Raw genomic sequence first — 10,774 nt, forward strand, 5'->3', positions numbered from 1 at the left:
TGTTGCTATAGCTACATTTAACGATGGTCTGCCTCTTCCTCTCAGTTGAAAAGACGACCATGACCACAACCATGATCTTTGAACACAGAGATGGCTTTTCTCTGAGGCACATAGCTTCCTCTAAGTGATGGTCTACTTCGTCCTCCAAGTTGAAAAGACGACCACAATCTTTGAACACAAAAATGGGGTTCTCTCCAAGGCACGGTAGATGTAACCTCAAGGCATTTCCATTCATCCTCCCTTCCAGTCAGCTGGGTCCATATTGTGTTTTGTGTTAGCACCATTTAGGGCTTTATTCAAACTGTATCGTGGAAATTCGGCGCAAAAAGCCCAATTGAAATTTAAGGCAACGTTCCCACGTTGGTAGAGACGGCATTCACTGTGAACGCTGCATATGTCGACTCAATTCAAAATGACCATAACATTTCTATCACAAAATCTGTAACGCTTCGACGATACAGACTGAATAGACCCCTTAGTCTTTCAGCATGTGGTAGGGACACATCACTGAACGCATTTCAATGTGATTGAGATATTATCATTTTCAGACAATGCCTGTGTATGCTATAGCCCCAGTCAGAGGTTATCACCCCACTCAGAGGCTAAAGCCCCACTCAGAGGCTAAAGCCCCACTCAGAGGTTATAGCCCTAGTCAGAGGTTATAGCCCTAGTCAGAGGTTATAGCCCCACTCAGAGGTTATAGCTCCAGTCAGAAGTTATAGCCCCAGTCAGAGGTTATAGCCCCATTGAGAGGTTATAGCCCCATTGAGAGGTTATAGCCCCAGTCAGAGGTTATAGCCCCAGTCAGAGGTTATAGCCCCAGTCAGAGGTTATAGCCCCAGTCAGAGGTTATAGCCACATTGAGAGGTTATAGCCCCATTGAGAGGTTATAGCCCCATTGAGAGGTTATAGCCCCATTGAGAGGTTATAGCCCCATTGAGAGGTTATAGCCCCATTGAGAGGTTATAGCCCCATTGAGAGGTTATAGCCCCAGTCAGAGGTTATAGCCCCAGTCAGAGGTTATAGCCCCAGTCAGAGGTTATAGCCCTAGTCAGAGGTTATAGCCCTAGTCAGAGGTTATCGCCCCAGTCAGAGGTTATCGCCCCAGTCAGAGGTTATCGCCCCAGTCAGAGGTTATAGCCCCAGTCAGAGGTTATAGCCCCAGTCAGAGGTTATAGCCCCAGTCAGACGTTATAGCCCCAGTCAGACGTTATAGCCCTAGTCAGAGGTTATAGCCCCATTGAGAGGTTATAGCCCCATTGAGAGGTTATAGCCCCATTGAGAGGTTATAGCCCCAGTCAGACGTTATAGCACCAGTCCGAGGTTATAGCACCAGTCCGAGGTTATAGCACCAGTCCGAGGTTAAAGCCCCAGTCAGAGGTTAAAGCCCCAGTCAGAGGTTATAGCCCCAGTCAGAGGTTATAGCCCCAGTCAGAGGTTATAGCACCAGAGGTTATAGCTCCACTCAGAGGTTATAGCTCCACTCAGAGGTTATAGCCACAGTCAGAGCTTATAGCCCTAGAAAACCTCACTGTGATGTAAACGGGTCTTTAAAGTCTTTCCAGACCAAGCAGGCAGTATAAGCAACAACTAGGATCCACTAACTTCACAGATTAAAGACTGTCTGTGAGAATGTTCACACATCTCTGTCACTCTAGATGACAGTGTTTCTCATTTACAAGGAAGTGCTGGGTTGTTTTGACACGTAGGAAGAATATATGAAATCTGGATTAAATATCGGTGTGACAAGGCTTTTGGAGGTTTTGACAAGGCTTTTGGAGGCTTTTGAAATTCAAATTAGATTGTTGGCTATTAAATGTATTCTGGTGGCCTTTCACTCTGCAGTCTTAGAAGAGTCAAAACTGGACGATATAAATCACTGTTTATTACCTCACACAAGATAACATCGTTATGAGGCAACAAATAATTAAAATTACTTTCTTTAAATGTTAAGCCTCAACACGCTGTCCTAGATACTCTGGGATTCTCAATGTCAACCAAGAACATCCAAGTATTAAAAAGGTGAACATCAGTTTACTTGGTGAATGAGCCCTTCAAATGAGGGAAGCCACCTTGATTTAAAAGCCTGCTGTCTTTGGATTTGTCTGAGGCCTGCTGTCCTTTTGTTGCACCCTCTTTGAAGTTAATTTCAGAAACAATTGACTTCATACATGAAAGGTTTGGGTAGGCTTTTGGGTTTGTTTTGAACCCCCAGTCCCCCCGTTGCTTGAGGCAGGGGAGCTATGTTTGAGGGAGACCCAGTCACTGTTGGTTCAGAGAGGCATTAACCTTCCTCTTACTCTGGGAGAAGACAAACGGCCAGCTCCATAGCTCTCTTTTCTCCACAATGGACACTTAGCTCTGACATGCTCAACACCTCTGACTGTGTTGTTCTCAACTCAAATCCACCTGCCAGTATTTGAACTGCACCGTTGTGGACGATTAATATGCTTAAATTCGATGTCACAAAGATTTTGTACTAAAGTTGTCCATGATCTCCCATAATAAAACAAGCGAGACAGAGACCGATGTATTTATGTTTTAGAATGTTTGAAATGGAATGGACCAGTACTGCCAGAAAACATTTAAATGTACGGCACACAATTCTTTCGACAACATTTTTTAGAGCTGCTAACCTCAAGTGCTGTTTGGTTATACATTCGTTCCTTTTTATTTATGTATAAAGTCAAACGTTTCAGTCCAACACTTTTTAAATAAAACCTATAGCTGGATGTAATTTCAGTCACAAGACAATAACTGACAGAAAACACAGGCCTGAATTACAGTGTGCCATGCTGGCATAGAAGGGAAAGCTGAAAACGTACGCGCAGCTGGAGGCGTGTGAAACAAGAAGAAAGTGGAAGAAATGAAAGACTCTCTGATGTTACCAACATCAGATGGGAAACAGATGTTTCACATGGAGGCAGGTCATTTAGTCATCAGAGGCCTTCGCATAACACGTCATCAATTAATACCACACACTAGATAAAACTTGTTACTCCTCACAGAAACCATTCAGTGAGACAACTCCGCTGATAAGCACTTCATTTGGGCGGAATGAGGAAAAAATGCTGTTTCTTTTATATTCCAGTTTTAGGACGACCGAAGCAGGATTCTAGATGTTAGTTTTACAGACACTCAACAGGCTCGCCTTTTCATTCCACGAAAGATCAGTGTCTATCTGTGTTATGGGAACCGTGATTATCCATCCAGCACCACAGTGACGTGGCCAAGCTGGAAACATAAACTGGGACTGTATCCCGAATGGCACCCTATTACCTACAGAGTGCCCCAAGGGCCATAGATAAATGTAGCACACTAAATAGGGAATAGGGTGCCTTTTGGGATACAGATTTTACATTATTCAGATCTTTATAGTACTGCTAATGACGTATGACATACTGTGTATGTATAGTATACTGTAGTACGGCACACCCGATGGAAACCAACTGCCTAATCCTCCCCTTTAAAGTAGCTCATCACCACCTCTGCATAGGTCTGATGGAAACCAACTCCTAATCCTCCCCTTTAAAGTAGCTCATCACCACCTCTGCATAGGTCTGATGGAAACCAACTGCCTAATCCTCCCCTTTAAAGTAGCTCATCACCACCTCTGCATAGGTCTGATGGAAACCAACTGCCTAATCCTCCCCTTTAAAGTAGCTCATCACCACCTCTGCATAGGTCTGATGGAAACCAACTGCCTAATCCTCCCCTTTAAAGTAGCTCATCACCACCTCTGCATAGGTCTGATGGAAACCAACTGCCTAATCCTCCCCTTTAAAGTAGCTCATCACCACCTCTGCATAGGTCTGATGGAAACCAACTGCCTAATCCTCCCCTTTAAAGTAGCTCATCACCACCTCTGCATAGGTCTGATGGAAACCAACTGCCTAATCCTCCCCTTTAAAGTAGCTCATCACCACCTCTGCATAGGTCTGATGGAAACCAACTGCCTAATCCTCCCCTTTAAAGTAGCTCATCACCACCTCTGCATAGGTCTGATGGAAACCAACTGCCTAATCCTCCCCTTTAAAGTAGCTCATCACCACCTCTGCATAGGTCTGATGGAAACCAACTGCCTAATCCTCCCCTTTAAAGTAGCTCATCACCACCTCTGCATAGGTCTGATGGAAACCAACTGCCTAATCCTCCCCTTTAAAGTAGCTCATCACCACCTCTGCATAGGTCTTGTGTGATACATGCATAATACATCTGTACCTGGTGAGGACTGTATTTTTCTATGTTACTCTAGGAACATGGATGGGCATTAGATAACACATTTATCAAGGAGCTGGAGGTTATCACTTCTGTCTGTGTGTTTATTGTGATGAGGACTCCTAATGCCAGAGCTGTGCCCATTTAATTAAAAACAACCTACTGTTGTTTCATTCCATCCAATATCTTCTCTCTCTCCCTTCCTTTGCCAAGATGCTCATCATCATTTTTTGCTGCACTTTTATTGAATCATCACTTTAGTTGCCCGGAAACCAACCACCTGTCTTTTATTTGCCCGGGAACCAACCACCTGTCTTTTATTTGCCCGGGAACCAACCACCTGTCTTTTATTTGCCCGGGAACCAACCACCTGTCTTTTATTTGCCCGGGAACCAACCACCTGTCTTTCTTCTTCTTTACAGCTGGCCCTGGAAAGTGGCCTCTAAGAAATGTATGACACAACTCCTTTGATTTGGAGGTCTAATCAGATATTTTTACTGTTATTCCCTGATATGAGATTGTATCGTAGCCATATGAAACGAGTCCCATTTGCATCGAGGGAAAAAGCTTTCCTTTTGAACGTTCATTTATCTAATATATCTTTTTCATTTCAACTGCCAAGGTTTAATCTTTGAATTCATTGTAGGAACCATGAGCTCATTTTTACCAAGTGTAAGGCTGGATTTAAACTGATAACATTTCCTGACAGTAGGCTACAGTATTGCTGCAAATAGGACAAATTGGATACGACAAATGTTTCCTTATTATTTGTGCTTTATTTGTCAGTTAATTTAACCATTAGATTTTCAGCTAAGTCATTGATCACTCATACATTTGAAATAATTGAATCCTTGTCTTTGCAGGGGTTATTCGTGAGAGTTACCAGAAGGGGCGTGACCAGCTGGTCCCTGTCACACTGCTGGCCATCGCTGTCATCTTGGCCTTCGCCATGGGCGCCATCTTATCTGGTATCCTCGTGTACTGTGTGTGTGACCACCGGCGGCGAGATGTTGAGCTGACCAGGCGTAAAGACAAGGACCACGTTCACGATAGGAGGGGATCCATGAACAGCGTGACCAAGCTGACGGGTCTGTTTGAGACCGGGGTCAAGGACGGTCACCCAGAGGCCATCCTCACCCCGCTCATGCACAACGGCCGCCTCACCAATGGCAAGATGCTGATCAAAGCCGACCAGCACCACCTGGACCTTGCCGGCATGCCCACTCCAGAGTCCACCCCCATGCAGCCTAGGCGCAAGCCCAGCTGGGGAAGCCGCGAGTGGGAGAGGAACCAGAACCTGATCAACGCCTGCACCAAGGACCTGCCGCCCATGGGCTCCCCAGTCATCTCCCCTGACCTGGCTCTGAGGGCCTCCCCGGGCCACATCCCCAGTGTGGTGGTGCTGCCTCAGCACCAGCACCAGAAGGCCTACCAGCATGAGTACGTGGAGCAGCCCCACCGCAGTGACCTCAGTCAGATGAGCCTGGACGACCAGGGGGCCACGCTGGAGTACAAGGCCCTGAAGAGCCCCTGCCATGGCCTTAACCTGGTGGAGAGCGACGGGCTGCCGCCTCGCGTGCCCCAGAGGGAGGCCTCCCTCACCATCCCCCCCGCCGTGCCACAGATGGGCAAGCGGCTGGAGGTCCACTCCTCTGTCTACGGCCACGAGTTCAAGCGAGGCTACCCGATGAGCGCCCAGAAAGGATCTGCCCTCAAAAAGCACAACACCAACTCGTCCAACTCCTCCCACATGTCCAGAAACCCCAGTTTTAACCGCGTGGAGATGCCGCCCCCAGCCCCACAGAGGGTGGACTCCATGCACATGACTTCCCAGGGGATGTCCCTCTCCCGACAACCCAGCATAAGCTCTTACGGTTCGTTGCCCCGGACCGGGGTCAAACACCTCAAGCCCGACGTCCCGCCTAAACCCTCTTTAGTGTCCCTCTCGACGAAAGTCAAGTCCAATGACTCCTGCACATAATCAGCACGCTCAGAAAACAAAACAGGGAACACGATTGCATCTCCTTTAGTCTTTGGTCTATGTACAGCAAATGCAACACACTTTTAAAAGATCTTTCTTTTATATATATATATGTAAATATTCTACAAATGGTTGTTGTTGTTGTTGTTGAGCTCAGGCTGTTGACTCCCAGTTTCTTAGGAACACTTGCTACTGAGAAGAAAATTACTTTCATGAACATTTCATTGACGAGCAACATGTCACCGTTGTAGCATTCAAGACGTGGTTGTGTTGGACATTTGAACACCATGACTTGACTGATGTTTTGTTTTCTTAACCGACTGCCAAAAGCAGACAGTGGGAGAAAAGTGGATCAATTGTATAGTGAGGACTGGAGGGTTCTCCCAGCAAGCACTTGGGCACAGTGAGCTCCGACTGGAACGACAGCTTGAGTTTACGTGGAAAACTGTGAAACGCCTCTCAGTGTTACAGCAACTGGACACAGCAATCAAGTTCTGGTTAAAAAAGCCTTGGTCTGAGAATCTCCTGCACTGGTTACTGAATAACACATGACTGTTAATACTAATAGCTTGTTGTATTTATTTTTAATAAGTGCTTTTGAAAATACTGACTTTTTAGGCTCAGAGAGAAAATCTTTTAATATGAATTAATCAAGTGTGAAATTATTTTAAGTCATTCAACTGGAGCCAGTACCACTTTCTTGACACAAAAGGTCCACTAGGTCCTTTGGTTTTTGAAGCTTGAGTTATATGTGACCTCTGTCTGAGGAGGAGATATTTATTTAACTGTGCTAGATGGAACCTACATGTTGGAGCAGAACCTCCCATGTTAAAGCAGTCAGAAAAAGATAAAACACACAACTCCTGGAACTCACTCCCTAAATCACTCCTACATGGGCATCTATCTACGTACGTTCTGCACTGTGGCTTTGCAGTCAGTAACTTCTCTCTCTCCCGGGTTGGCTGCTGGCTCACTGCGTGCCAACAAGCCTCATTCTTGCATGTAAAGTGCAAAGGCGGAAAAAAACATGGAAGTCCACACATGGAAAAGAGAAGTGTGTGGATGTTGGGCCCTCTGCCAGGTGTGGAGAGTGGCCATTTTGGCAGGTTCTGAAACGTCCCATTTTCTCTAGGCGCGTCATGCAGGCCTCTGACTGGATTACATCTGTTGATAGCCTGCTTCTCTTCCACATGTACATTTGTGCCTTACACCCTGAGTAGTGACAATTTCTTTAGCTGTTAACTATGTTTCTTTGTGGTATTTTTCTAATGTCATCTTTTCCCTGGTTTGATAAAGGCAAATATAGAATGTAGGTGTCCTTGTTGTAATTCTGGTCCCTAGAAATATACCGGGGGTGGAGACCCCCACATTCTTATTTGTGGTTCATTTCTGATTGTGCCAATGATGCGCTTAAAGCAACCCTTTTGTTGTGCTGCCAGTGTCAACGATGTTGTGTGTGTGTGATGTTTTTTTTCTTCTTCATACAATAAGTCCTGGTATTGTCTTTTATTTTGCTGTTTGATTGGAGTGATTCATGTTTGTTCTTGAGAGGGCCACTTTGGGTCTTGCTGGTGCACAGCAATAATCTAACACTAACGAACGAGAAACACAACAACATACTGTGCTGACATGACACCTGGTTCCTAGTGTACACTCTAGACAGTGAAAAGCAGGCTGGTTCCTAGTGTACACTCTAGACAGGCTGGTTCCTGTGATAGAGAAGAGTTTCATAACTATTAGGAGATGTATTTAACCTGTTTTTTAAAAACACATGTTCCAGGAGGATTCAAGTCATTTAATTTGTACTAACTCCCTTTATCAAGGTGAATGAGAGTTTAACTGAACAATCTGATGTTTGACACTTATTTTTTTATTTTTTTGCTTGATATCAATTTTTATTGACCACGTCTCCCCAAATGACCACTCCCTTGGTATATTATGTAGATAGGGGAGTTTCTTGATCTCGAGCAGATTTTGATTTACAATGGAGAAAAGCCAACTATTTATCATCCACAGCCAATGCAGGAAGAACGTGTAGAACATTCCCACGTCTGAGGCATATATAGTATGTGTTAATTGAACTGACATGTACACAGATGCACGTAGGGTTCGATTGCAATGAGTGCATCATCATGAGATTAGGCTTAGTAAAGGGGAGGTCATTTGAACCCCGATAGGGCAGACTGCATCTCTGGCCGCGGTATCCATGGTTACTGTGGACAGTGAGTCTCTGTGGTGTGTGCCTTTGTCTTTCACCCTTGCTCTATATATACACACACTGACAGATGCATCAGAGACACTCTCTCAACTCCTTTTGAACTGTAAGATATTGTGATGTCACACTGCTTCCTTCCTTAACATCTGATTCACAGCTTAATGTATGTTGTCGAGAAAAATTCTCTTTAATAAATGCAAAATGTAATAAAAAAATACATTCATGTCATGAAGGTGGTTGCGTTTCCTTGATTTAAGAGCAAAACATGCTTGAAAAAAAGATGATCGCTCTGATATTAGTATACCTGAACAGATAAAAATGATTTTAACTTATGGGCAAACGCTGCTAACATCCTCAATATGGTTAGAAGATTAAGAGATTTATGGCTTTATATCTTATTTAGGCTAAGAGTAGGCCTTTAAGAGTAGTCCTTTAAGACGAAGCCTTTAAGAGTAGTCCTTTAAGAGTAGTCCTTTAAGAGTAGGCCTTTAAGAGTAGTCCTTTAAGAGTAGTCCTTTAAGACTTGGCCTTTAAGAGTTGGCCTTTAAGAGGCTTTAAAACAACTTTTCTGTTCCAAGATCTTTTGGTGAAATGTTGGCGGTATTTCAACGTGAATAAACAACAGGCTGATAGGCATCAGTCTGGAACCGTTGTCTGGTTTACAGGTTGGAGTGGTTAATCATCCCCTTTATGATATGTGTGGAGATTAGGTTACAAGGATATGAATGGTCCTTGTCCTCTCACAATCATGTATTGTTTGTTCACCTTTGTGGTACTTCTGAGTCACATTTTCACAGCTCCTATAGTAACACAGGCAGTGTTAGAGGGCAGAATAAGTCCGCAATCATGATATAGCTAGTTCTACATTGACCACTGACTAAGCTCATTTCCGTAGTAGGTTAAAAAAGAGACAGGAAAAGCTCCATATCGTCACAGCAAACAGTAATTTGTGCATGTACTACATGTCTTTGTTAAACCAGTTAAGCAGATACATGTTGGTTGAGGGACAACAAAGCTTTCTGGGAACCAGACACCGTGAGAGAGAGAGAACGTTGTCAGTATTAGTGGGACCTCGTAAACAACACAAAGTGCTCACAGCCCATTGCTGGATACAAAATGACAATGTATCCAAATATAATGTAAGATAATGTATATTCCTCTGATAATGGACAAACAAAAATAGGCACAGTAATGACATTCGCCGCGTATTATAAAAAAATCGATGGGAATTCTGTTTGGATAGTGATCTACTGTAACATAGCAACGGGACTTCTCGATAGCTCCGGTGTTTGCCAGTAAACGTACCAGCACAGCTAGACCAGCACCCTCCCCATCACATCTCTCTCTAATCCCTACTGGCAAGGCTCTGTGCTCTTTTTGATTGCTGCTGCCCCACAATCTGTGGTCACAACAAGCTTAGTGGAGTAATCCTTGACCCCTCATCCAGCGATCAGTTCTCACTGCTGATACATGTCGTATAATGAGCCACATCCTCTTACTATGTGTGACACTCCCTGCCACTTGTCCACCGTTTCAGCCAGAAGACTGTACAGTACAATAACGTCTCTCTGACTGTCCTTCCAAATCAGCACAGTTCATCAAGTCATTAACAACCATTGGCCCCTTTGATGGTCATGACCATTGGTTTGTTGTCGTTTATGTATCATATTGGTATTGTGTGTTGAGAGAATGCCAAGAGTGTGCAAAGCTGTCATCAAGGCAAAGGGTGGCTACTTTGAAGAATCTCAAATATGATATATATTTTGATTTGTTCAACACTTTTTTGGTTACTACATGATTCCATATGTGTTATTTCATAGTTTTGATGGCTTCACTATTGTTCTACAATGTAGAAAATAGTAAAAATAAAGAAAAACCCTGGAATGAGTAGGTGTGCCCAAAGGTTTGACTGGTACTGTACATACAAATAACTTTATTACTCCTGTATGAGCGGAGAACCCCCCCCCCCATTTACTCGACAGCACCCCCACCCAAAGACATCGTTCCGCGGTCATGGTAGTGGGAAGAGGGGAATGTGCTGTGTGAATGAGGAGAGGAGAGGAGAGGAGAGGAGAGGAGAGGAGAGGAGAGGGAAGATCTTGAGGACACAGAGGGCTTAAGAGGTGACTGAGCAAAATGGATGGCAGTGGGATCAAAACAAAGCCCATGGGTGACATGAGGGAGCAGAGTGGAGCAGAGCAGGGGGACTTGGACATGGTCCTCCCCCTCACTCAAAAGCCAGTGCCTGGAACTGGGTGTAACTGACTGACTGAATCTAAGAGAGCAGGGGTAATCCTCTGGGAATGGAAACCCTAACAGGGAGCAGAACAACACAGTCATGATTAAATGAAGATCCTTTT

At 44.5% G+C, this 10,774-nt stretch overlaps 1 protein-coding gene across 4 annotated transcripts in view; it reads left to right on the top strand.

The window, feature by feature from the left end:
- Positions 1 to 8,642, top strand: part of LOC106585847 (semaphorin-6A) — a 107,530-nt gene extending 98,888 nt beyond the window's left edge. For all 4 annotated transcript variants that reach the window (XM_014172532.2, XM_014172534.2, XM_014172533.2 and 1 more), the window contains one exon: positions 5,082 to 8,642. In XM_014172532.2, coding sequence (XP_014028007.1) covers positions 5,082 to 6,199 — 1,118 coding nt within the window. In that variant the 3' untranslated portion in view covers positions 6,200 to 8,642. The remainder of the gene's footprint in view (positions 1 to 5,081) is intronic.
- The last annotated feature ends 2,132 nt before the right edge of the window (positions 8,643 to 10,774 follow it).

The sequence above is a fragment of the Salmo salar genome, chromosome ssa24 (genome assembly GCF_905237065.1).
Source record: "Salmo salar chromosome ssa24, Ssal_v3.1, whole genome shotgun sequence".
Taxonomy (NCBI): Eukaryota; Metazoa; Chordata; class Actinopteri; order Salmoniformes; family Salmonidae; genus Salmo; species Salmo salar.